This window comes from Aythya fuligula, chromosome 10, assembly GCF_009819795.1.
Source record: "Aythya fuligula isolate bAytFul2 chromosome 10, bAytFul2.pri, whole genome shotgun sequence".
Classification (NCBI taxonomy): Eukaryota; Metazoa; Chordata; class Aves; order Anseriformes; family Anatidae; genus Aythya; species Aythya fuligula.
Window position 1 is genome coordinate 20,289,822 of NC_045568.1, and position 25,837 is coordinate 20,315,658.

The window sequence follows — 25,837 nt, forward strand, 5'->3', positions numbered from 1 at the left end:
TTTCTGCAATAATAGCAAGCTTCACTTCCACGTTGCTTTCCAGCACTATAATTTTGCACTCCAGAGCAGACTCAGGCTGCATTCCGAGCAGCACGGGGCTGCCAGTCTGGCTTCTGAAATGGATTAAAAGGGAAACGGTAAAGTACGTCTGAAAACAACCAATTTTGAAAAGCTGGAAGATAAGAGTTCCTTTTCACTGTTTCTCCAGAGGCAAACTATGAAGCAAGGCCTTTTTTATGCAGAGGAAACAAGTCCCTGCATCTTCTCGTTACTCTCATTTGGGGATAGCACGGGGGCTGCTCTGCTGGGCCTGCATCTGCACGGCAGTGACAGGAGGGCTGCCTGGGGCACACTCCGTAACTGCCCGTTGTGTCGTGTTGTCCGTAGAAAGATGAAATGAAGGCAGCTCCACACAGCCTCGTGTTGAAGTCCCTCCATCAAAGCAACCCATGAATGGCTCTGCTGCCTGTACAGAACGCTTCCAGAGGAGTTCAGCTGCGTGTAAAGCACTGCTCACACACAGCATGGCCACTAACTTTACTCCTCGCCTGATACAGGCAGCCCGTTTCTACAGAAGTTCACCACTTTCCCTAACGCACAATGCATGCTTCACTGCGTACCAGAACGCAATACCTTGTCTCATTTAGAAGCTTATCTCATTTTCTTCTCCACAGGAGCGTTGTGGCAGCCACCCAGACATTTTCAGCCTACCGGACGGGAGGTCTGGGAGTAGATGAGCCAATCTACTTCTTTTTTTCCTTGTGGAAAAAATTTCAGGACTTTTTTTTTTTTTTTTTTTTTTTAACCTCCTGTACTCCTATTCCTCCAGATGAGATGGGTTTTCAAGCAGACACGGCTGTTTGTTAGCTTCCTGTTAGGAATACGTACTTGGCACGATGGGCAGTAGTTAAGGAAGTAGAGATTCCAAACCCAAAAGCAGTGCTGTCTACTCCTTGCACCTCCAGCCGTACATCAGAAACCAGAGCCAAGCCTCCTTTGTGCGCTCCTACCCGCTCTCCCAGCAAGCTGCTGCTATTTCCAGCAAGTGAACCAAATAGCAATTACCTGAGGAGGGCAAACTTCCACAGCACAGGGCAACAGGAGGCTGTGGCACTGTTAAACACAGCCGGTCGCATTAAAGGCCCAGCAAGGCCATGAAAAGATGCTTTGCCCTTGAGCTGTGAACTACTGGGGCAATTGGCAGGGGCCTCGAGTGGCACACGACGTGTGTCGGACCTTGCACAGCCCCAGCACTGCAGCTGCCCGGGGTGGGCACCAAAGTCCCTGCAGAACAAAGCCACTAGAAGATACTTTGAAAGGCACAGCCGGGTTCTGCACTCCTAAAGAGAGACTCACATGGAAATTAGCACAAATTCTAGCTTAATTCCAATTTCTGCTAAGCTTCAGTATCTTAGGAAAATAAATAACACATACACGCTCAAGAGTCACAAATAGCCAGGGATGATTTTTGGTTAGAAACGATGTTCAAAGCACTTTTGTCTTTTTGTGGTTCATGCTAATTAATTTCAACTCGTCGCACTAGAATAAAAGCATTCAAAGAAAACAAATGGTCAGATGCTCCTCCCTTACACAAGTGTTTGAACCTGAGACCAGCAGTCTCAAAAGCAAAGCAAAAATATTAACAACACTTACTCAAACTTGGAGATTTACTTTTCCACTAATATCTGATCAGATTAATTCAAGGGTGCTTAATGATCGATCTTGTAACAAAATACAGAGACCATCATCCAAAAAAAGAGCACACATGGGACACCTTTGTCTATCTCAGTGGAAGAGCAGAGAGACCTCCCTCCACGCATCTCCGAGCCTTGGCACAGTCCCAGCGTTGTGGCACAATGAAGCTGGTTTTAAATAGTGATCAGATCTTTCCAATATGCAGAATTACATGGTTGTTTTTTTAATTTCTTTCCCCTCAAGGCATTTTTTCCAGCATAAAAACCACCACCAATCCTAAGCAACATCTTTAACAAAGCATTCGTTCCTTCTTATAGCAGAAAAATGCCTTTTAGAGAAGTAGAATCTATTAAGAGCAACAGGGAAATACATTTTTTATACAGAGATTTTAATTAAACATTTAGTAGTAGTAAAATAGCCTTCAGAATAGAAAATATTTAACATAGCTTTCAACAAGGAGGTGTGTTCCCGAATCCTTTCTGCTGATGTGTAGTGTCCGTCCCCTCCAGGGGCTGGTGCTCCTGGAAGGTGCCCCCAGAAGCCCTCCAGCGCTCGCCTTTCCCTGGGAAACACAGAAGAGGAGAAGCACCTGGCAAGCACTGGATGTGTAGCGACCCCCACCGAGTTCACTACAAGAAAATAGTGCTGGGAAGGGGTGGCAGTAATGCAAAAATGGTGCTACACCAACACATTCTCACTGTTGCCTCTCGAAGCATCTGACAAGACGGCCAAGACCGACCCCTTGCACACGCAGGCAGCTCAGAGGCCTGGCAGAGGTCGGCGGGGCTGACAGGACAGCCCTTTGGGGACAGAGCTTACTGCAGGGACAGCTTCGGGCTCCCTGGCACAGCAGTGCCCCCAGCTGCTGTGGTCAGAGTGAGAGAGAGTGCAAAGCGCTTTGCAGAAGGGCTGAAATACATTCAGATCCCCAACCGAGGTAGCTGACAGTATCCCTGTTTCTCCGTGCTGCAATTATTCTACTAAATGAAGTTTTTGTTTGTTTGAATAGAGAGAATATTTTCTGAATTTACCTCAATTTACCTTTTTAGGCCTTGGGGCTCAGTTACGTTTACCTCCTTTTCACTTTAACGACCCGGTGTTCAGGTAGAGCCAGCTGTTAGCCCCGGTTTCTAAAGCCATTTTTGTGATTTCCAAGTCCCCCAAACAGGCCTACAGCACGTCCAGAAACTCCAAGGAAGGTGCCAACGTCTTTCCATCAGGAAGAGTCTTAAACCTAAAGAGATGCTTTACATTTTATTCAACCATGGACATCCCTAACCATCAGGGTGCGGATTGCCACCCCTCAGCTGCAGAAGGCAGGTCCTGAAGAGGAGCAAACACCACGCCGCAAGCAGCACCTTCCTGGAGCTGATTTTCTGTGCAGGCAGGATGTGATGTGAGAGCTGCACCGACGGCCCGTGGGGGCAGCTGTCCTTCCAGTCCTCACCTCTTCTCAAACTGGTGACCCCACAGGGTCACAGACACAGTAACCGCTTCAAATTTCTTTTAAAGCTCTCAAATCTATGAAAGTCCTCGTTGATGGGATTTGAGCGTGGAAATTCAAACCATACACAAAACTCTTAAAAGATCTTTTCCAAAGGATCTACAAAACTCAACCTTTTAAAATACAATCAGCGTGGTTTTGCTCGGTTTTGTGCCAGTGCAGCTCCAGGACACCCCCACTGAAACCCACGGCAATAAGAGGTCGGTCAGGACAGAAACCCAGGCCGGGTTCCCCAGAGATAAATCCAGGAAGCTCCAAGAGACGGGGGCTGGTGCTGGACCCCCTGCCCCACAGGCACGTGAGGGGTTTTTCCGTTCTGTCTCAGCAGCAGGTGGCAGTCCCTATGTCTTTTTGTCTCCTTATGTCCTCGGGTGCAGCTGAGCCACCCAGTCGGGTGGGAGCCCTCTGTCACTGCAGCCCTGGCAGGGCATCGGCTGCGCAGCGGAAACCCAGATTGGAAGCGGAGCTGTCGGGGGTGTTCTGGCTGCGGGCTGCACAGCGGTACCTGTAGCAGTAAGACTGGAGAGAAAATGGGGAAATGGTCACTAGGGCCTGCCACGGCTCGTGTTCCCCTAGGTAAAAGGGTTAGCGACACAGCAAGGCATTCCACACGCCCCGATGAACTGACACGGATCAGAATCGCTGTGCCAGAGAGAAGGGAAACAGTCCTACGAAGAGACCAGCTGCAACAGATGCAAAGGGGAGTCTGAATGGCAAAAAAACACGAGAGTAGGCTAATGTAGGCCAATAATGCATCATGGCCTGGACAAAAACTAAGATGACCACTGTCACTGCCCTAGTCCGCATCAGGGTACTAGGGGAAACTGAAAATGAGCAGGTACCGGCACCCAATAAAGAGTTTGGCTGAATGAGGTGAGAAAAGAAGAAAGGAGTCACTGGAAACAAACTTCTTCACACCATTCCTATGGCAGTGTTTTATGGATACTGGGAATGGAGATGTAATCTGGTCTGGTGGCTGTAAAAATTATTAACACTTAAAATGAAGCCATGGATAAAACGACCCAATTGCTTTTCAGATATTCCTAGCAAAAGCTATGAGCACGGGCGGCAGTCACTGCAGCTGCCTCCAAAAGCAAAGGGAAGAGCCACTGCCACCTCGTCTGTGTGTTGCTGAACAGCCTCAGAGCTTTCATTCTGCTGGCAGAACCTGGTGCTCCTGCGAGGGACCGGTCAGAGCAAAAACAGCACCCGGAACAACTCCAGGAAGGACCACAGTGCTTGTAGAGCTCTACGCCTGTACCAGTCACTTGGAGAAACGCTGTGAGCTCACAGCCAGCCAGCCGGGTGCTCTGCTGGTACTTCAACATACCTGGCCAAGGCTTTTTGCTCCTCTCCTCCAGCTGCAAGCTCCTGGCCTCCAACAAAAATGCTGCTGTTTCTTTCCGGCTGGTTCAGCTGCATATAGCCAGGCTCTCAACTGATTAATTAAATTAATTAAAAATTAGACACCCCCCCCCACTCTGGGGGGCTAGGGGAGAACAGAGGGTAATGCGTGTTTCCCCCAGCCCTTTAAATAAAAATCCCTTCAGGAGTTTGGGCGCAGTTACTGCAGCAATTGTCCCTGTGCAGCCACGAGGGCACTGACAGCTCGTGGCGACCATCACTGAGATCCACACCAACCCTGCGGAGGCAGCAGGGCACTGAGTGTTTCTCCCCACGAGTCTCTCCACCTAAGGAGACATCCCAACACCAGCTCCTTGCTCACCCTGCTACCAACGCAAAGCCCTAAACAAGGGGGCACACTGTGCTATCACACAGCAGAGGTCTACCCCTAAACTTACGGCATGCTATGAGGGTGCAGAAGCTGAACTACTTCAAAAATAAAAGAATGTGCTACATGTATGTGTAAGAAAGCACTTACTTGGTCAGCTCCAAGAGGTAGAAGAGCAATGAGTCTACACAGATTTTTAGGCAGCTCATGCAAAGCCCTTACACTAATTGTACTCGGTGATTTTTTTTGGCCTTGGTACACAGCCTAGTTTCATCACCTACAAAAACTCTAGGACAGACTAGAATCTTCACAAGCCTTTAAACTGGGTCGCATTATTCAGCACTGAAGATGAGTCTATTCGAGTGTTAATTTAATCAAAACTGCTAATTAACATCTGACATTGATTTCACCTAAGAAGGAAGTCAGTGTAGAAAATGGGATCTCACTGTAGAAAGATTTAATCTAATTAAGAGGATTGTTTGCCAGCAGCAGGCTTTGCAAGGGGAAAAAAGAACAGAAGAGCTTTAATGAGAAAGGAGATGTACAGTGAGCATTTTCTCCAGTGCAGCGTGAACAGAGTTTAAAACATGATTTATGTTCACGAAAGTAGCTTTGCAAAACATTTCCCGTACTTCCCAGTAGAAGTTAAACCAGAAGAACATGAAAGGCTGTTCCATGTGGTGTACCCAGACTTTCCAGAAAGGATTTCATGTCTGCTATCATGGAAGCTGAAGCATTTAACTCCCAGCCATCTGTCTCCAAATTTATTATTTGGAGAAGGACGTATATTATTTTCCAAAGGAAATTTTGGAAATAAGTTATGGGTCCTCCAAGATCAAAAGGTATTTTCTAGGGAGGAGCAGCCTCAGAGTAGATGGAGCAGCCCCCACAGCACACTCAGAACCAAGGCACATGAGAAGTCCTGGTACTCGGCACGCTACCTTCGCTGTTCACCCAGACACCAAGTGTGCATTCAGACCTCGCTTTGGAAGTTTCGGTTTGAGTTAAAATCAGCATTGAACAATATCTGTGCTGTTTTCCAGGTTGTCATGCCAAGCCTGGTGATAAAAAGTATTATATATGATGATAAAAAGCATTGAAGGTTTTGAATTTCAGATGATAAAAGGTCAGTGGCCTTTTACACTCAGCTCCATATCATACAAGGGTACGTTTATCTAGAACTGGGATCTTGGTCAAGTTGCTTTCAGTTTCCCGTGCAACCAAAAACTCTGCAAGTCAGAGCTGAATAAGCTTCAGCTTTCCTGGGCAACAGTGTCTATGCTTACTTCCTCCTTGCCACAGAGACATCTGTCTCCTTCCAGAAGCAAGCTAGCAATATCTAGTGAGAACAATAAAACAAACACCCATACAGCTTTGTGCAGAAGGCTGGCAGCGTGCTGGCAAGGTCTGTCTCTGACTGCTGCCCCATACTGGCTGCCCAGCAGTACATTCAGCTTAGCCTCCTACATCAGAAATAAATGGAAATGGCTGGAAAGCAGAACCTGTCAACCAGCCAGTGGCTGAACTGATGGATTCTGCTGCAGGCCTTCTCGCCTTACCTTGTGGCACATGTAGGATCCGCCCTTCTTCACTTTGTCAGTCCCTGAGGAGGGCCCTGTCTGTGGGGAGGACAACACAGGTTAGCAGGGTAAGGGGTACAGAGGGAGACAGACAAGGAGCACGCGTGAATATTCAGAGCGAACAACCAACTTCAGCTGTGTCTGAACAAGGAGCTTGAAATGATGAGGTGCTGAAGGCTTTGCAGACAGGTGAGTCGATGTCCTCCCCCTCTGACTGCAACATCTCAGCTGTAACCTACCTGCCCAGAGAGCACTGCCTGCTTCTGTAAAGCACCTGGTAACAGGCTGTAAAAAGCACAGTGGCAATCATGAGAGTAATGCGCTGAAAACAGTTCTGATTTTGTAGCCTCAGACCTTTCCTAAGGACAGGTTACGTGCCCTCACACACCAGCCTGCAGGCTCGCTGAGAGCTGACTTGTCAGCTCCACTGCTCCGTGTCAGCTCTGCAGGGGGTTGCACAAACACCACCACAGCCCCTGCGTTCATCACCCTGTGGGCCTGCGAGCCTCTAACACAGAGCAGCTCCGCTCCTCTAAGCACAGCTGTACTGATCTGTGGCCAGTTAGAGACAAGGCCCTGCAATATCCAGTGCCTGGTGTTTGTTCTCTTCCCAGTCCCAAGTGCAGACTCACAGCACAAGTCAGCGGCTGCGCTGCGAGGCAGTCGGTAACATCTCCCAGTCACCGGGTACTGAATTTGTTATTATGTGGGGCTGTGACAGCTAAAGAGGTCTGCAGAAAGCACTGCACTTACGAGCAACAATTTTGTAATTGCAGGTACGTTTGCAGGGTAATGTATGTGATTTATTTAAACTGCTTATGAAATTGGCCCTAGAATTGCTTTAACAAGGTTATTTCACAATTCTTTTTCAATTCCAACTCCAAATAATGGCCCATGAGTTCAAGGAGAAAGCTGGGCTTCCTTGATAACACTTTTGCTAGCTAGATGATTGGGTGATTTGACACGCTTATTACACAGGTGAGCGATTCTCCCGCTGCAGTCCTTTAAGCTGTGAAAGTTGCTGCTGCAATCTGCTTACCATCAGGCTGCTGCGATGCCTGGTTTCCAGTATTGATACCAAGCATTCTTACACGCTTCCTACAGACCCTGTGCATTGACAAACTGCTGTTAGGAAGGACCCAAAGTGTCCTAAAACGTGACAAACAAGATCAAGAAAATAAACTGTTTTATCAGGTAAGTGGCAAGCAAAGCCTAAAAGGCAGTACAGCCACTAAGAAGCCTCTCAGCGTTGTAGGGAGTTGAATTTTTATTCTGTACATGCCTCAAGAAAAAGGCCTTGACCAATATAAAATTACACTCACTGAAGGAAATTTTCACCTCTAACACCTCGTTAATGCAGGACTAGTTCCCCTCCAGGAAGGAGGTCCTTCGGGAGGGGATTCCGCAGAGAAAAGCTAAAGAAGCTCTCAGCTGCACCCACTGAATGTGACTGCTCTAAGAGGCTTCATGTTTTGAAGCCTTCCCGTTCTGGAACATCAGCAGTCTCACATTTAGTGCAAAAGCTTTTAAGAGAACAGGTAGGGAAAAAAAAAGTTTGGCCTACTACACTGAATATCCTACAAACATGCGAGGAAAAACACACCCACGTACTGTGTCCTCTGATTTCCGTGCCCGGGTGCTCCCCCGCAGGCAGGCTCACTCCTTCTCCAAGGTCTCTGGGAGCTGACTTCCAAACCTTGCCTGCAGATGCACTGGGCCCCGCGGTACGATAAGCCACGAACAAGCACAATCGACTCAAACAACCTGCTAATCTCATTTTAAGGGAAGCCAGGGTACAGCCAGGCATCAGAAAACTGACCTAAAAAAAGCCACATGAGAACAAGACAAACCAGAAAACAATGGAGCTGTTGAGCAGGATTTCCCATTAAAAACTGCAATGCAAACACAGAGCAGTGATCTTTGCTGGTAGCTCCGAAACGACTCATCTGAACGAAGAGGGCTGTGCTAATTTAGGGTTAAAAGCAGGTTCATTGTCCAGCTACACAGCTACAACTGCTGCAGCATATGGTAAAGGTCCTATACGGTGCTATACCTTGCAAAGAAGTTTTTGGTTTTTTTTTTTGCCTTTTTATTTTTTTAAACCACTCTTACAGAACGATATAAATCTAATACTTTGAGAAGACAGCAAACGACTTACAAAACACTTTCAGATGTCCCAGTTTATTTTTTGCCCTTGGTAATCATTTGTGAATGCAAGCCAATGAATTACAGGAAAAAAGCATGCGTAGAATTCCTTGTTACATTCCTTCTTACCAATCCACAAAATCTCTCCAGTTCTAGAAGACAGAAAGTTTCAGATCTTACACTAAATGTGTTAAAAAAATAAATAAAAAAAACCCTTTCACGAAACTCTGACCCTCTAGAAGAACTCCTAGTCTTTTAGGCAGAAGGAACATATCCTATATATAGGTTACACTGACTTGTACTCTGGAGAGACTGAAGAGATTGGCTCTGATAGATATGGCGCTAATCATTTTTAATGTCTCAGAAGATACTGCAGCCTGGCTATTTTGGGACAACTTTTCACATTATGAGATTCAGTTTCCTTATCCATTTAATCAGAAGAGCTCTTGGAATTCACGTTGGAGGGCCTGGCCTCAGACCTTAGATCCTGACACTTGGTTTCCCAATTGAAAAAAAAAAACTAAAAGCATCATTATTGATGCCTCCTTGTTAAATCCTATCTGAAGTGTTTGGGAAATGTTTGTGCCGAATTTAAAAACCTAAGCTTAAGAGGCTGTAAGTCTGTGTAACAGAAAGCAAAACTCTGAAGTGAAATATAACTCTGGTTTCTCACCAATTAATTCAACACAGAATGTATGCAAGGCAAGAGCTGGTGTTTGAAAGCGAGGGTTGTGTATTTATACATTCAAGAGAATTCATCCAACACAGCTTTTCATTATTACTGAATTATTACAGAATTATTACAGAAATGGGTAGAAATTCTGAATGATCGTGAAATTCTCAAATTGCATCATGTGACTGATTTGTACACACCGAGAAATAGCACCTGGTGTACAGCACAGCCAAGGTTCCAACGGAAAGGAGTGTTGCTGCCTTTTTTTAAATAAAAATAAACTATTGTTAAACTGCTATGACTGCCTGCCAACAAGAAGTAAAGAATGGCTCATCCTATTTTTATTTTTTTTCAAGTCAAGCAACAAGAACCCCTATATTCCCAACATTTCAGTTACCTGGGAAGAGATGTGTAACTATACCATCTGACACATAGCTTCACCCACCAGAAAGACCTGAAGGACCTTATTGGGATACAGTAACTTGAAATTGCCCAATGTGATCAGTACACATCACGTCTCCAGTTTCTCCACCAGGATGATCAAACTGCTAGTACAGAACTATGGCAATTTAGACCCCAAGATGAGCCTGTTTTCTCATGCTGACAACATCCTCCTGGAAGAGCAGGATGTCAGCCTCTGCTACGTACTGACCGGCAGATAAATTTCACAGGTTCCTCAAGCTGCTTCCAACCACTGACTTCTCACAGGGCTGTGATCACGTCCAGCACACCAGACAAAGCCAGCGTATCACACGAGACCATAGCATGGGGATACTCAAATCCTGCAGCAACAGATAGCTCCTGCCCAGAGAGGTTTAACTCGTTTTCTCATTACAGATAACTGTGTCTGAACAAAACAAGCTCTGTGAGAACGGAGCAGTTCATTTCTCAGATTTAGTCATCCTAGATAAGTGAGAGAGAAGGGGATGTAATATTAGAGCTTGAATCTACCGAGAGATAGCGCGTGAGAAACCCCACAAACAAAGCTTACCCTGCTGGGCCTCTTTCTCTGGCTGCCACAAAGAAAACAAAAGATTAACCCTGTCAAAGCCCAGTAAGCTACTTCTACCCATAAGCGTCAGCTTTATTACATGCCGAGTTTTAAATGAGCTAGTAGAAGGCATTAAAATAATTCAGAACGGTCTGTTCTCCACCTGGAAAAAGAAATAAATAGCGCAGCTTGCAGCAACAAAACAACCCTCTCACATTTTATTTACTTTTTTAAGAAGTAATTCCACTGTATTGGCAAATTATTGCTAACCAATTGTGGAGGTTCGTCCAAGAAAATAAATAAAATGGCATGACTACACTACTAGTTCAGTGCTGATGGCTTGTGCTGTGATACTTGCTGATTCACCAGAACTCAGCCCATCCCACAGAGAGAGGAGCAAAGCACAGGATGATTCTGAACAGCAACCAGACCAGAGCACTAAGAGGGAGTTCTGAACCTCACGTGATGCCAATAAAATACTTACAGGGTTATGAGCTTCCTCTGCTGAATGCTGCACAGCCCACCAGTCCGATGTCCATTCCCAGGCGTTTCCTACAATGTTGTACAAGCCATACCCATTGGGAGGAAACGCAGTGACCTACAGAAGACACATAGCACAAATGCAAGTTCTTTAAACCACACCACATTCAATAAGGTTTTTAAACCTGAAGACCCGTCTGCTGACTGCACGTTCATCTCTGCCAAGAACATCTGCCTTCATATCTCAAAGACAAACAAGCTAGTAGTGCAGAGCTGTAATACTTTTACATACTCCATTTAAATAAAACTGAATGGAAGAATGCACTGGTATCATCCTCTGTGTTCTCAGCACCATGAAGGCACACGGCACCTTCTCATCAGTTTTGCTGACCAATCCTCCAAAGAGGGGCACTGTTTGATCAAACACAGACCTGCACATAGCATTTGTATTCTGCGTGCTCATGCCTCTAACTTCCAGATTCCAATTCCCTTTCCCACCTAAGAAAAGCAAGAGCGGCTGTCAGCTCACACATGTACAGATTTCTCTGCTGATTAAACCCTCTAGACTTATTTTGACTGCCACCTAATTTATTCACAAGCTTGTCTTTAAAATCCCACTCCATTGTTTGCCATATCGGACAGGCTCAGCCTTTCCAAAAAGGGAAGTTTTGTTGCTTTTAAACTATTGTACAATTTTGTAACCTTGGGAACACCTAACCAAAAATGAGAGCTAAGAAATTTGCTATGCCAAATGTGGAGGCAGAAAGTATTTCAGCAGCTGACTCAAAAGTTACAGGAGATAGGGAAAAGAGGTCAGTCTGAGAGGAACTAGAAGTTAGAGTGAAGATAATCTTTACTTTTCAATTAAGCTTTTAAAAAGCATCCCTTGGTAATACTCGAGCCTGCAGTGAAATATTTTGGAACTTGACAATCTAAAGGTGAAAGAGTACAGTAGAGGAAAACGACCGCTGTTCACTGTGTTCAACACAGGCCTCAATTTTAGGAAGAAGTTTGTTCCTGTATGATAGTTCACTCTGAGACACTTACTGGTGCAGTTCCTTTGTACCCATCTTCTGCAGTGTTGTTGCTTGGGAACACTCCCTGCCAGATATTAGCATAGTGCTGGCCTTTTGGCTGAAGCTTGTTGCCCCAGGGGAAAAGCCTGTTAAAAGGCAGAAAACCAGTTGTCAAACTTACTTTTTTTTCTTCAATAAAAATAAAACACCTTAGCCACCCTTACCCTGGGGAAACAGTTTGTATCCCAGTCCAGTTTGTACCAGTATCTACCAGAATTAAAAGTTAATGAGGCTTCTGCAAGGACAACGTGTACACAGAGGGCGGGAAGGCAGCACTTGCTAGCGCTGCCCTGTGCAGTCCAGGACACAGGAGGGAGAATACACAAACTGTTGTTCACCTCATCCTCCTCTTCTCTCTAAGCCCACTGACACCTACCAGGCGTATCCACTGCTCCTAAACTGCTGTGAAGCAACACTTATTTACTTCTCCATCTCTCTGGCAGCTCTTTCAGCCTTGGCACCAAGCCCCTTTTTTATCTTCCATCTCCTGCCTGCGATGCCAGCAGCCCTGTGTCCTGGCAGTGTCACATCTCCTCTGCTTGGGCTCTTTGCATTCTTTCTCTGTTACAGAACTTAGATGACAAAACACCCCTCAGGTATTTATGGAAATTCATTTACCTAAAGGAATGTGTTCACAATAAGCCTGGGTTGTATTTTCCACAGAAACACATCCTGTACAAGGAAGAAATGTGCAGGGCCATAAAAAAGCCTCAAGGCTTTTCCCAACCTAGTAAATTCCACAGTTTTCCACACTATCAGAGACACATCAGCGGCATTTACCTATTCTCAAGGCCCCCTCGGCAGCTGTATTCCCACTCAGCCTCAGTTGGTAATCGCTTCCCTGCCCACGTGCAAAATGCCACAGCATCATTCCAGGACACGTGAAGAACTGGGTGATCCATTCTGGGGAAGAAAACAAATGGGACAAGATCGTCAGCACAGCTGGGCAGCCCCACAGCACAGGCACTTAATGAAATTTTGAAGAGCTGGCCACAAAGCACCGTGAGGGAGCTCACAGCCTCGCTGCTCCAGCCAGGACTGCACAAGTTACGATAGGAGCCATGAGCATCCTTACTCCTACCTGCATCGTCTTTTGCAGCTCCCAATCCAGGAAGCAGCAAACTGCACAAGTTTAACAAAGCTTTTTTGTTGTTGTTGTTGTTGTTGTTGTTTCAGGCAGCCCACAGCTTACACAAAGCCTCCTTTTGTTTCTTTCCTTTGTTCTTTTCCTTTTTGTTCTTTCCTTTGGTTTGGTTCTAGGACTGACTGCATTCGAATCCTGGCTTCCCTCTCCACAAACCCTGAACGAACGCCTCGTCCTCCTTGTCCCAGAACCCTCCCCATCCAAGCCTCCAATGCACCAAGTCACTTCAAGAGCTGGGGTTACTGCCCCAGAAGACAGCCTCAGAGGGCTTTCTATGAACTTGTCTTTTCTGCCTCATTTAACGAGCCAGTCCAGGCCTGCTCGGCCGCTGCAGTGCTTCCACGCGAGGAGCTCGCTAGCAGCTGTACCAGGCCAAGTTTGTACAACACCAGATTTGCGTGGCAGGCTTCCAACTCTCATGTGCTGACTGTGACCTAAATTTCTCAGCCTCCCCTAACAATGCCTCCTGATACTATCTCTATTTTTGCCTCAGATAAGTCTTTCATTGCCCTTGGAGAAACGACAACGGACTCGTTAGCAAGCCGTGCAGGCAGCAGGTGATGTTACACTAACACGACCCCGTCCTTAGGGGACTCCGAAACATGCCAGCACCTACTAGATCTAGGCTAGAGAGGCTGCCTATTTCCAGCAGCAGTTTAGAAACTTTAACTAGGGAAGCAGTCAGCATCAACTTCGTTGTCACCTGCCTAGTGAAAGGCTTGCAATATATGTGAGAGGTCCCAAACGAGGACAGCCACATCCAAGCACAGTAACAGGCACAACTGCAGCAATGGCTCCCAGCATGTGCAGCACAGAGCTACTGCTGCAGCAGCTACCTAAGCTACCCGAGAAAAAGTGAAGCCTTTTGACTTTCTAGGCATAGAATTCATTCTTCTTCTCAACCAGAAGTGACTGTGTAAAGATATCGACTAGCAGGTCTCACAGTTAGCACTAGCAAGGCACAGCACTCACCGTAGGCTGCTCAGAGTACATTTTTCCCAAAGCATTTAGCTTCCAGATAAAGCAACAACTGATTTTCCATAATTGGCCCACAAAGCCAGAATACATTAAAAACACAAAACTCTTCAGGCTTCTGAATCCCAGGTAGAAGGCACTACACACACTCCTCGAGCATGCAGTTGCTCTTCACCTCCACAACCAGATTTGCACTGCCCGTTCTAAACTTACTGACCCCTACAGGATCAACTCTTCTACTCGTATGTATGCAGCAGCAGTGGAACACACACACTGAAGCACGTTTCAGTATGGTCTCTTTTATCCCAGGATGGAAAGTAATCACAGCCAGGTTTGAAATCCTGCTGGGACATCAGCCCTACAGCCACTGAACGCTGCACACAGCGCCCTGGAGGAAGTGAAAACGGCCCCAGGAGCAGCAGCAAGCAGGTAACTAACCAAAACCCCTTTGTTGCACCTTGGTTCTTGGTGCATGTGTACAGGTTTATGTTCAACAAGCATTATTTAAATATTTATGTTATAACTGAATGGCTAATTAAGACTTACCTGTTGAAGATATTGGAGTCAGGCCCCTCAGGGTGCTTCCAGCTGGCCCCCTTCACAGGCAGCCACCAGGGAGCAGCTGCAACCTGAAAAGGGACAAGAATGGCCAGGGAAGATCACCTGAATTCCCAGGTGCAGGTTATTTGGAAACAAACACAACGTGGCAGCTGGCCACAAGCCTTAACTCGTTGGAGGCTCTGCCTGTAGCTAACTGACCCATCACATCCCCAACCACCCCTGATGGACCAGGCGGATCACTTCATCCATGTTACAGTGGCACTGGCCAAAAATATCCAAAGGTATGGGCAGCACAAAGAAAACACCACCCCAAAAGAAGGGAGAGGGAGACCAAATGCTGAGCCTTTTGGCCTGGCACATACCACAGAGATTATAAAAGACAGTTTTGGCCTTGAGAGGCTTTTCATCTCAGCTATTTGCTCCCTGGAGTCAGTGTTTTGGAATAACTAAAACAAGATCTTGATGACATCCTTTAACTAGGGTCAAAACACGCATCTTGCGACACGTTTGCTTTCCAGCTATTTTAACTTGGTTAGCTGAGTCTGAATTCTTGGCTATCAGCTTCCAGAAGGTGGAGACAGAGGTGACACAGAAGTGAAGCTTTTTTTTTTTTTTCATTAAAAAAAGGCTGTTTACTGAAGATCTCCTTGCAAACAGATTGTGTAATAATGTAAACAGAGGACTTCACTAACCAAAAGTCTCAAATTTGGTTTTGCAAAGCCAAAAAAATATTAATTAGCGATTTCTTCTACTGTGCTTACTTCCAAGCACATTTAACTCTTGACTTCTAGGAGGAGGCTTCACTCTTCAATAGTGAGGAGCATTGAACATAATGATGTACGTCAGAAACAGGAGTCATCTCTGACATACATTAGTTAAGGAAAAGTCTCATCCAAACCTCAGATCTCTTACTTCAATGTTTCAACAGGAAAAAAAAATAAAAAAATAAAAAAAAAAAAAAAATGAAGTGAAGTGCTCGTAATACACATACACACAGCACCTTATTTTTCAAGCATCCAATCCAGTCTCCACTAAAAACAGCTCCCTTGGCAGGTTTTCCCTCTCCTCCTATCATCACAGGCAGATTTGCCCCCAGCAGATGCCTGGGTCCCTTACCTAAAGGCCGGTTATTGTCAATCAAGAGCGATCCTGGACTAAAGTATTTGCTCTCACTAGAGACTACAGCTTCGTTACTGAGCATCCAAACCCAAAGATGGGATTTCCATTCAGCTGAGATCCTCTCACAGCACTATCCTAAAGCCTCAGAATGGCCAAGCTGCTAAACAGATGCTGCAGTTAATAGGCTTAGAACTAGTCTGATTTAACCAATTCCCTGAAATTCATGAGGTTTAATCTACACTCCAGACAGGACAGAAACCTGAAGCCAGAATCTGACATCTCTTAAAGGAAAATAAGAGAACCACAGTACTATTTGCTAAAAGTTCATGTTGAATATGAAATGTCAGCAGTAAAATTTGATCCTGATAGTTACTGAACAAAAGTTTTGTGGTTTGGGGTGTTGGTTTTTTATTTGTGTGTGTGTGTGTGTGTGTGTTTTTGTTTTTATTGTTTTGTACAAATTACACCCCTAGTTTAGGGAAAAATCTCTGCAAGAGACTGCAACGACTTACACTTTGGAAGACTAATTATGGAAAACATTTTCATTATGCAAAAGAAAAAGCAGATGCTTTCAATCAAAATGGTTTATTTTAAACTGAGGAAAATATAGTCTCTCCACTTGAGAGCACTGCGCGTGCAGATCTTCTGTTTCTGGCTCCGATGAACTGAACACCAAATGGCTGCCAGTCTTTGCAGAACACCCAGATCCTTACAGAAGTTACACACACAGTACTAGGACACCGGCAGCAGTGACAGACTACATACAGACTGCAATAATTAATTGGGAACTAATTTAAGTCAGCCACCAACAGCACTGAGCGCGCGCCAGGATGCTCTTTCCCAACGAGAAAAGTCACATACCTGAAATTTACAGTCCTTTCAAAAACTTCTCAGAAGTCTTTAAAGCTTTTAATTGCTCTAAATCTAATTAGCAGGAAAGCTAATTAGACACAGATATTACAACATCACATTCAGTACAGCAAAGCCCTCCCTTGCCACTAATGAGCTTAGTTCCTTCCCTAGCGCGGAGCGTTCTCACGCCGCGCTCCTGAACACGGGTTCTGGAGACTGGCAGCAGAGCCACTTTGTGCTCACAGCAGCATATGCTGCCGAATAGATCCTGAAGAGATGCTACATTTAAAAAAAAATGGAGCAGAGATCCTTTTTAGCTCTTTACTGCATAGCCTATCACTTGTGAGAGAATTGGCTAAACAGAGCAGCTCTGCAAACCTCACACAACTGCCTCAATACAGGCGGGAAGGCAGCTCCAGGAGCAAACCACGCTTCTGAGGCAGAGCAGCTCAGTGCTTGCTTTGGTCTGATCCAGCCGAAGACTCGGGATTATCCAGCTCTCTGCTTCAGGATTAAATTTGAAGAACTCCCTGTTCTGCTTATCACAGACCCTTAGCACTGCAGAAGCGAGCAGCTCTGGGATTACACAGCGTGGAGGCACCTCAACAGTTAACTCCAACCTACGATTTTCCGCTCAAATGAAGCGATTTGCACAGCTGAAGCCTTTACTCCCACCATCAGCTTGCATAAAATTTGAGAAGTTTTAAGTATTCAATTTTCTTATCAAGGTAGGCTGGGATATCCTAACTTTAATTGCTCCATTAACTGCTGGTTTTAAGACTTTTAGACTACTTTGCAATTATCGTGAAGAAAATTCCTTCCTAAATACACACAGAAGAAAAAAGGGGAGGGGGGATAGGGAAACATCAGGAAAGTCAGTTCCATCATCAGCATTATACCATGCTACTGGCACCGCAAAAGCAGTAGGGAAATGCCCTTAAAATAAATAAAATAAATGAATAAATAAAGAAAAACTCAACTGAGCAGTTAATTGGGGTCTAATTCCACTTCTGACACTCAGTCACTCACTTGAAATAGTGAAACTGCAGCTTTCAACATGAAGTCAGGCCCATGTGAGCACAAGAAATTCATGCTCTCGTCCAGATATGCTGCAGCATTACAAAACTATTTTCAGGTGATAAGGGCTGCAGTCACAGTTGTGAGCAGCACACACCAGGCCAAGACGTGTACCTGAACAACCAACGGTTACCACACAGTGACAACTTGCACGGCCCCGCTCCTGGGGCTGACATGGACCCCACAGCATGCTGGCTGCTTGCTCTCACCTACTTCTTCAAGCCCATGGTCAGCGGGGAATCAGCAGGAGGGAGGCACAAAGCACAGCCCCCTGCCCACTCAGCTCTGCGGTCAAATGGAGAACACACCACACCAGAAGGGATGGCTCTGAGCGAGCTGAAGCCCTGCAGCAGCTCCCCTCGGTGCTGCAGCCCTTCTCCAGGTGCAAGGAAAAGCCCTGCAGCAGCATCTCACTGCCTGCACACCTCTGCCCACAGCGCTGCTTTCCCTGCCACCAGCACGCTGCAAAGGGCACGAGCGTGACCTATTTCTATGGACTCCTCATCCCCATGGCAACTGGCCTGTGTTTAAGTTGGAACAGCTGGAACTGAGGCAGGGAGACGTCGCAATGTAAATAGTGGGAGCGTGAGCAGGCTCCGGGGCTCGGCGCGAAGAGCGGGTCCCTCGGAGCTGGTTATCAGGGTCGCCATGGAGCTGCAGAGGGGACTGCGGGCTGCATACGCAGCTGTAATTCGTATTTGTGCTCAAAGACACTCTGCAACACAGCAAACATTCTGTAATTATGTACATAAGCTGAACTGAAACACGATTGCCAAGTTCTCCGCCAAAGCAGTAATTAAGAACGCTGAAACGGCAGTGAAGCAGCAGCTGGGGTACCCCAGTAACTGACACTGCTCACCAGCTCCTGTAATGCCACAGGTCTCGTACTGTTCAGTACAGCAGTTAAAAGTTCCTGCCCCAAAAAGCTCCAATTACTGAAGAATTACAGAAGAATCTGTTTTCACTTTTATTTTCTGGCTTCAGGCCTCCCTCATTAGCTCAGAAATGAAGGCAGTAAGGGTTTTAGTTTCATAGTAGATGCTATTTTGTTTTAACATCACTATTAAAATTACAGATATTGCTTGCCTTAAGTCCCAATGCTTGTAAGGAGTTTGAGATTGCAGTACTGCAAAAAATGAAATGTGGCAGCTTTGTAGAATTAGAATAAATACAGTTTGAGTTAGAGAAAGGATTTCATATTTAATTGAAAACGAGTCCTGTACTTTTATGAAGAGACATTTTCCTTCACATGAGGAAAGGTCATTGAATCGCCTTCAAACAGCGTTATACTTCACAGCTGTGTGAGTCCTCCAAGAAAAATAGCCAGAACTATTTAATACTAAAATCCAGCAAGATTCATTAAGTGCAAGTTTTGGAATCCAGAGAAGCTTCTTTTAAGGAACTGATATTCCTGGTGAGTTCCATCTTTGGAAGCTTATTTTTCAGCCAACATCTAAATCTGCACTCAAGCGAGTCATTTTTTCCAATAACCAAATGAATATGAGCTCTAAGAACAAGGCATGCACGGATACACCTACAGCCTGAGGCACAGGCAATGCCCCACTTCACAGGGGCAGTTTGTACAATAAATATGGACCAATTTTAGTGGTAGTTTCAGTGAGAGCTGCCTGTTGCATGTCTTTTAGTCCCATAAGTGAACGGCATGAGAAAATAGAGCTGTACAGTTCAACAGCTCCACCTTCACAACTCCACGTGGAGATTTTTTGCAGCACTGGGGTCTGCAAGAAGCAGGCTCGCCCACCTCCTCCTCTGCTTCCAGTTTCCTCTGACTTAGTGGAATTCCTCTTACTTAGAGGAATTGCTTTAAGTGTATTTGCACAGCTCAGCGCTACCAAAGAGGTTTCCATCCTCATTTATCAATGAGGATGAGCCCAGCACCCAGGAGCTCTGGACCAACCCAAACTCCAGTTTAACAGCCCTTGCTCAAGTCTGCCATCAACTGACTTCACTGCATCCCGGGATTCAAACTGAACACCTCCCAAGAATAAATGATGGCTGCAGGTCTGCATGCTCCTGGTGTCTTCATTACAAAGTCTGTCTGGCCTAGAAGCAAAAATTAATTTTGCCATCTTCCACAAGCCAAGGATTGAAAATGTTCCCACAGCTCTCCAGTGAGCAAATTTGACTCATGCTGAACACCAGCCTCAGTAAGTGCTGTTCTGTTTGCCCGTTTCACGGTGGCTGCACAGCAAGCAAAAACTCTTGCAGTTATTTGCAGGAGCCCTTAAACCCCTCATTGGGGAGTACACCTCAGTGCCTTCTCATTTCGCAGACACAGCCCGCATGCTTTTTGCTCTAGGGTATGTTAAAACAGCACACAAGTGCAATGACAGCATTGGCCATGTGTTTCCCCTCTCCCCTTCCTCCCCAGCTCAGTCAGGGAAATAAGCAGTCAGGCAGAGGCTCATCACAAAACAAGAACCACAAAACCTCTAAGTGCTGAGGTGTTTTCCACCCATCTTCCAAAACCCTCCCAAAAAGAAGGAAAGGAAAAACCCCTCTGACTGCCAACCATCAGCAATCCTAGCCTGTAACGACATTAGGGCCAAGCATCCAAGCAAGGCCACAAATAATTACCAGCTGGTTTTACCCTGCAAGTCTAAGAACAGATTTTAATGTTCAGCTATCAAAACTAGTAGGCCCACACAAGAAGCTTCAATCCTGAAGAAACTTCTTCCCTACCCCTAGAAAGTCTCGCTCTTTTAATTTGAAGAAGTCCTTGCCAGTTCCACCAGCATCCCCTTCATCCGTTGCAGTGCTAAATTCCCTCTCTGCCACATTAACACAGCAAACGTAGAGGCCAAAACGACAACTCGAGTCTCCAGAAATCCAGAACAATTCTGTTTTTGGCTGCTACACCCCTTTTTACTGCTTCCTTCCAGAGGAGGATTAGGTCCCACCTACATTCCGGCAGCAGCAGATATCTGGGAGAGCACCTCACCTCCAGGAAACGCACACCCAGGGCTCCAACAATTATTCTACGTGCTAAGCTGTTTGCTCCTGCACTCGCTTTCACCAGCCCCACCTCTGTTCTAATTTAGCTGTCTGCTTCCTTTCAGGGCCTGTGACAAAACTGTCCAGCTTCAGAGGTGGAGAAGCCAAAGCTGCCAGAGAGAACAAAACCCACAGACACCCCCCACACCCAATGTGCTTCACTCTCTATAGGAGCTGCTGCACACCAGTTGGTTCAGCATCTTCACCTGCACCTTTCCCCAATTCCTTCACTGCCTATGAAATCAGATTTGCAGAACACATTCCTACTGCTCTTCCCGTGTCCATCTGCATTCAGCCCCGCTGTGCTTCCACTGGAGAAAAGCCTCCAAGCACATCTAAGTTAGGAGCACGAAGCAGCACAGCCATTTCTCCCCCATCACTCGGTGCGGGTATTTCTCAGTACCAGTAACACAAATATTTGCACCTCATTTCTCGTGGTGTAGCTGTGATTCAGGAAGGTCCATACCACAAGCTAACGCATCAGCTGACTGAGGTACGCACTGACAGAGGAGCCTTCCTCTTCTCATCACGATCTGTTGATGCAAACCAACTTCACGCTATTTATCCTTTCACTAATTACATGTTAACAGCTATGCTGCAGCAGCCAAGTTTTAAAATATGTTCACTTTTTTTTTTTTTTGTAAATATTTGAATGGTGTTAGATTTCTTACACCATTTTCCCTCCAGATTTAAGATTTAAACATTTCAGTCAGTCTAACACGCTAGAAATTACCAGTTTGAGATTTGGCTTTTTTTTTTTTTTTTTTTCTCTGTTTAAGCTTGCGGACCCCAGGAGGGATTTGCTTTCACAGAGCCTTTAAAAACCCCCACTATAATTGGAAGGCTTCCGCATTTTATCAGAAAGAAGTTTCTTGCAAATTGTCTGTAGCAACTTGTTTCCTGAAAGCACAACCTCTAGGAAGCTACCGGCTCTGCCTCCACAGAATTTGGGTGCTTGAGAAGCCAACTACATCCCATTGTAACAGTGCACCTCCAGGCTAAGGTCTGCACAGGACTCTCAAATTATAGTCTCTCATAGAAAATCCTAGAACGAGAAGACACAGCAGTGACAGGCAGAAGCCCATACAAGGTGCTAAGCCGGGTGTTCAGACATCAGAGGTCTGCCCCCAGCTCCACAGCTACCTGCCCTCCGACCCCTTCCCCTTGTGACAGAGGTGCTGGCCCCAAAGCTGGGTTTCATGGGGTGTAGCTGGTGAGGGTAAGAAGCAGACAGGAGGAGGAAAAGCAGCATTTACTTCTTCACCTTCTCACAATATTACAACGTTACAGAATGTAAGTTTGACTGCAGGGACAGCACAAAGTGCCAAGCTGCAAGGCAGGCAGGCACTGTTCCCTCAGTCCCTACCCAAACAATCAGAGTCTTCCTCCAGGCCTATCCCAAAGACACTCCTTGTGCCAGTACCTCCCAAAGTGACCTAATAAAAAATATGGAAAAACAGAGCAGAAGGACAGTCACTCTAAGTTCACATTTAACAAATACAGAAAAACTTGATAAATTAAAGCAGCCAAGAGACCAATTTGGGCTCCGTTCCAGCTTCCTGGCGTAATGCTGCTTCTGTGGGCATTACAGCCAGTGCTTTACAATTTGGCTGACACACCCAGGAAAGTGGCTCTCAACGCTGTATTTGTTCATACAAGTAGCCAAGACTGAGCTTATGCTGGAACTCTGTTCAAATAAGAAACAGAGAGCCTACCTCAGAGATTTCTGCCTCACAGAACTAAGGCAGAAAAAAGAATGCCTCTAATACAGTCAGCTGGATTTTCTGTGGTGAAGATGGGATGATCCCAGCTACATTTATACTTCCTTCAGCATCAGCTATGCTGGTATTTGGCAAGTCCATTTTCGTTTTCTTAGATCTCACAATACACAAATGCTTACTTTGAATTAAAAGATACAAACTCTTCTCATAATCTTTCTTTCCTTGCAGTAGGAAACCAAACCCCACAGTTTTGCCAGTCATTCACAGCACATACTCGCATGGAGGTTTCAAGAAATCATATCAGTCTGTCCCCTTTAGCTAAAATTAAGCTCCATAGGTTTCCCCCCTCCACCAAGAGCATCATTTATATAGAACTCTGAACATTCAGTACTCAAAGTTACTGCACCATGCACTTGCAAGGAAAATTCTTTCTTTCATTCTTTCTATCATTGTGGTGATAATGCCTAGCTACCAAAACCCAGGTATTCCCAGTTGTTTGTCGGAATAAATCCTAACACCCCCAAAACTCCCCAAAAGTTGTACCTTGCATCAAACAGTGCGCATAAGTAAAACCTAACGACGAAATAATTTCTTCTCAAACTGTCCCACCTCTCTCTTTGCTCATCTAGAGACAAGAGGAAGACCAGAGGCCAGGCTGCTGATCCCCCAGACCCAAGGAAATCTAGTCCTCTAGGCCAAACGCTTCTCCACGTTTTTGTACATGGCTTTGGAGAAGATCATGCAATTTAGACATTATGGCCATTACCGCTAACACATCTACTCAGTGATAAAACTTCTAAGCAAGTTTTACCCTGCCATGTTACTCACTGCCTGATGGATTTCAGACTTCACTTCTTCACTCAGCATTCCCTCAAACACAAAGGAATCGCCAAATTTCTCTGCCTAGAGAAAGAAGAAAAAATTGATCACATTATCAGGGAAACATTCTTAAAATGCCAGCCACATTCACAGCTTTATTCTGTCAAGAATAAGGAAATCCTAACAGTAATTTTGAGTTTGCTTTTAAAGAAGCTGATTTGGAATCGAAGAAAAGGCACTGTCTGAAACAGCTTCCACCTGAGGCAGTGCTCCAGAACTTGACTACAAAATCCTCAACTATCACATGATTTCTCAAATTCCTTCACTCCTTGTCTTCCAAATTAAGGAAAAAGAACTAACAGCATTGTTGTACTGGTACAAAGATGTCCTAGGACCCAAAAGTCAAAGAAAGAAATACACGTAAATCCACATAGACATCTTCAGCCACCTGTTAACTTCACCCACGCTGCCTCAGTCACACTGCAGAGAAGATTTTTAGTTCACAGATCAAGACACTTGCTAAAAGCAACAGCAAGTATCTATCCTAGTGCCCTTTCAGGCTCCTGGGCAGCAAGGCAAGACAGTTTGGTCTCTCCACTACTTACACCCAAACCATTCTAGCATGCAAATTCCAATATCACACTGTGAGGGCCTACAAAAACACTAAGCCTAAGCTTAGTGTGGATTTTGCCATCATCAACAAAGATGACAGAAGACTAAAAACCCTTCCGCCTTACCTCCGTGAGGTACCCCGTCGCGTTCACGAACCTCTCGAAGTCCTCGTTGCTGACCTCGTGCTGGTCCATGTAGAAGCCGTTCAGGCGCACCCTCCGGGCAGGGCCCTCCCCGTCCTGCCGAATCTCCGGCTCATCCGTGCCCATCGTGAACACCCCTCCCGGAATAGCCACCATCTGCAGAGGAAGCAGCCCACACCAAACAGGTCACCAAAAATAAGGACTGACAAGTCTCTTGCTGCTTTTACTCCCCCTCTCCCTCATCTTTGAAAGTGCTCTTGGCTTGAAGCAGTACGGATGAAAACAGCACAGCAAGGTACCAACGCTGACACCGTGATCCCCACATGCTCAGAAAATAACACAGAGCAGAACACAAATCAAGAGCAAAAACTTTCTTAAACTTAAAATAACCTTAAACATTAACTGTTTCAGGAAGATGTATTCCCTTTGAGGCTTCAGCCAACTTCAGGGAACCAAAACACATTTCCCCTTTGCCTTTTAGGGTTCTTCCTGGGAAGACAAAGGCCCCGAAGGTCTCATCATACCTCACCATGTGCTTCCTGAGACCCTGCTAAAAAGCACGGACTGAGCACACCATCCCTCACCCAACAGCCCTTCTCTCAAAAATACCAAGAGCTGCCACGATCCCTGCTCAGGAGCCTGTGCTGGAAGGACAAACGACAGCTCAGGCTCCCTAAAACCTGCCCAGCTGGCAGGTGACATTTCAGGGGCTAACGCTAGCTTTAGCTAGGCTAAGAGCTACCTTGCCAAGAAGCTACCCGACTCCTCATCAGGTGGTGAATGCAGTAGGGAAGAAAACTCCCTCTACTTCGTTGTCAGCACTCCCAGACTACCTTCAGTCCCAAACTCATGCTGAACTCAGCCACCTTCCTCTGCTGGCAGCGGATCAGAGGCCTGTGCGTGGGTGAGCACCAGGAAAGCCTGTCAGCACTGACAGGGGCGTCCCCTAGGAGAATAACCCAGTGCTGGCGATGCCCCAGCACACGCTGACAGGGTGCATGCCCATCCATGCCACACGCTGCTCTTACAGGGGATTCAAGCAGGTGAGCTGGTGACAGAAAGCAAAGCGAGCACAGCTCATTCTGAGGGACAGCAGCACTTGGTGTGAGCTCCTGACGTTTGGTATGTTGGAAATGCAGGTCTCATAGCAGAACTACTCGCCATGCTTCCCAGTGAAGCATGGTGCTAGCGCTACTCCACAAGTGTCATTTCAGCTCTGACAAAAAAATAGAAGGCTAAAAAAGAACCTCAAAAAAACAAAAACAAAACAAACAAAAAAACACTTTCCAATCCACTGTAGCTAAAACAACTCCTGGAAGCAATCTTCAAAGACTTCTTTCAGCAAGACTGTAAGCTCAGTGGTGAATCGCTGCCTGAAACCGTATGAAAAATTAAAATTAACTCTCGCTGCACAGCCTCGCGTTCCTTCCCAAACCCTGAAACATGCTGACAGGCTGCCAGTCGGGAATCCTGACAGATTGCCAGGCAGGGATCCTGACAGCCTGCCGGGCAGCTTCAGCTGGGAGTGCCCCAAGGCTTCCTGACGGGCACCGGCACCTCAGCGGCACCTGGCCGCGCAGCTCCGTGCGCTCAGAGCCCAGCTCCGGCAGCAGGGCCGGCAGCGCTGCGGGGCAGCCCCGCTCACAGCAGCCTGGCGGTTCCGAGGAGGCAGCGCACTGCTGCACCCGGCTGCTGCCGGGGCCGGAGCCGGTACCGGGGTCGCTGCCCCCCGCTGCCCCCGCCGCTCACCGGCCCGCTCCTGCCGCTGCCACCGCCCGGTGCCTCCGCGTAGCGCCGCGCCGCCGCCTCCCGCCCGCCGCCGCCGCCGCGGCCGGCCCCGCAGCCGCAGGACCCGCCGGGAGCCGGATCCGGATCAGGATTCGAATCCGGAGCCAAATCCGGATCCAGGTCCGGGTCCGGGTC

The 25,837-nt window shown here is 46.4% G+C and overlaps 1 protein-coding gene across 1 annotated transcript; it reads right to left on the reverse strand.

Annotated features, from left to right (window-relative positions):
- Nucleotides 1–31: 31 nt before the first annotated feature.
- On the reverse strand, nucleotides 32–25,737 carry SUMF1 (sulfatase modifying factor 1). Its single transcript, XM_032194289.1, has 10 exons — nucleotides 25,664–25,737; nucleotides 23,897–24,070; nucleotides 23,169–23,243; nucleotides 14,542–14,624; nucleotides 12,657–12,779; nucleotides 11,848–11,962; nucleotides 10,805–10,918; nucleotides 6,491–6,550; nucleotides 2,492–3,718; nucleotides 32–2,373 (listed from the first exon to the last, which is right to left on the reverse strand). The coding sequence occupies exons 2-9, from the start codon at nucleotides 24,068–24,070 to the stop codon at nucleotides 3,608–3,610; spliced, it is 855 nt and encodes a 284-aa protein (XP_032050180.1). The 5' UTR covers nucleotides 25,664–25,737; the 3' UTR covers nucleotides 32–2,373; nucleotides 2,492–3,607.
- Between the last annotated feature and the right edge of the window lie 100 nt (nucleotides 25,738–25,837).

Bases quoted from the DNA above. Each gene is read 5' to 3' on its own strand.
- SUMF1 (XM_032194289.1), bottom strand. From the start codon at position 24,070: ATGGTGGCTATTCCGGGAGGGGTGTTCACGATGGGCACGGATGAGCCG. The intron at 23,244-23,896 runs GTAAGGCGGAAG...TTCTTTCTCTAG, and splicing joins CGACGGGGTACCTCACGGAG to GCAGAGAAATTTGGCGATTC. The intron at 6,551-10,804 runs GTAAGTATTTTA...TCCTCCCCACAG, and splicing joins CAGAGGAAGCTCATAACCCT to ACAGGGCCCTCCTCAGGGAC.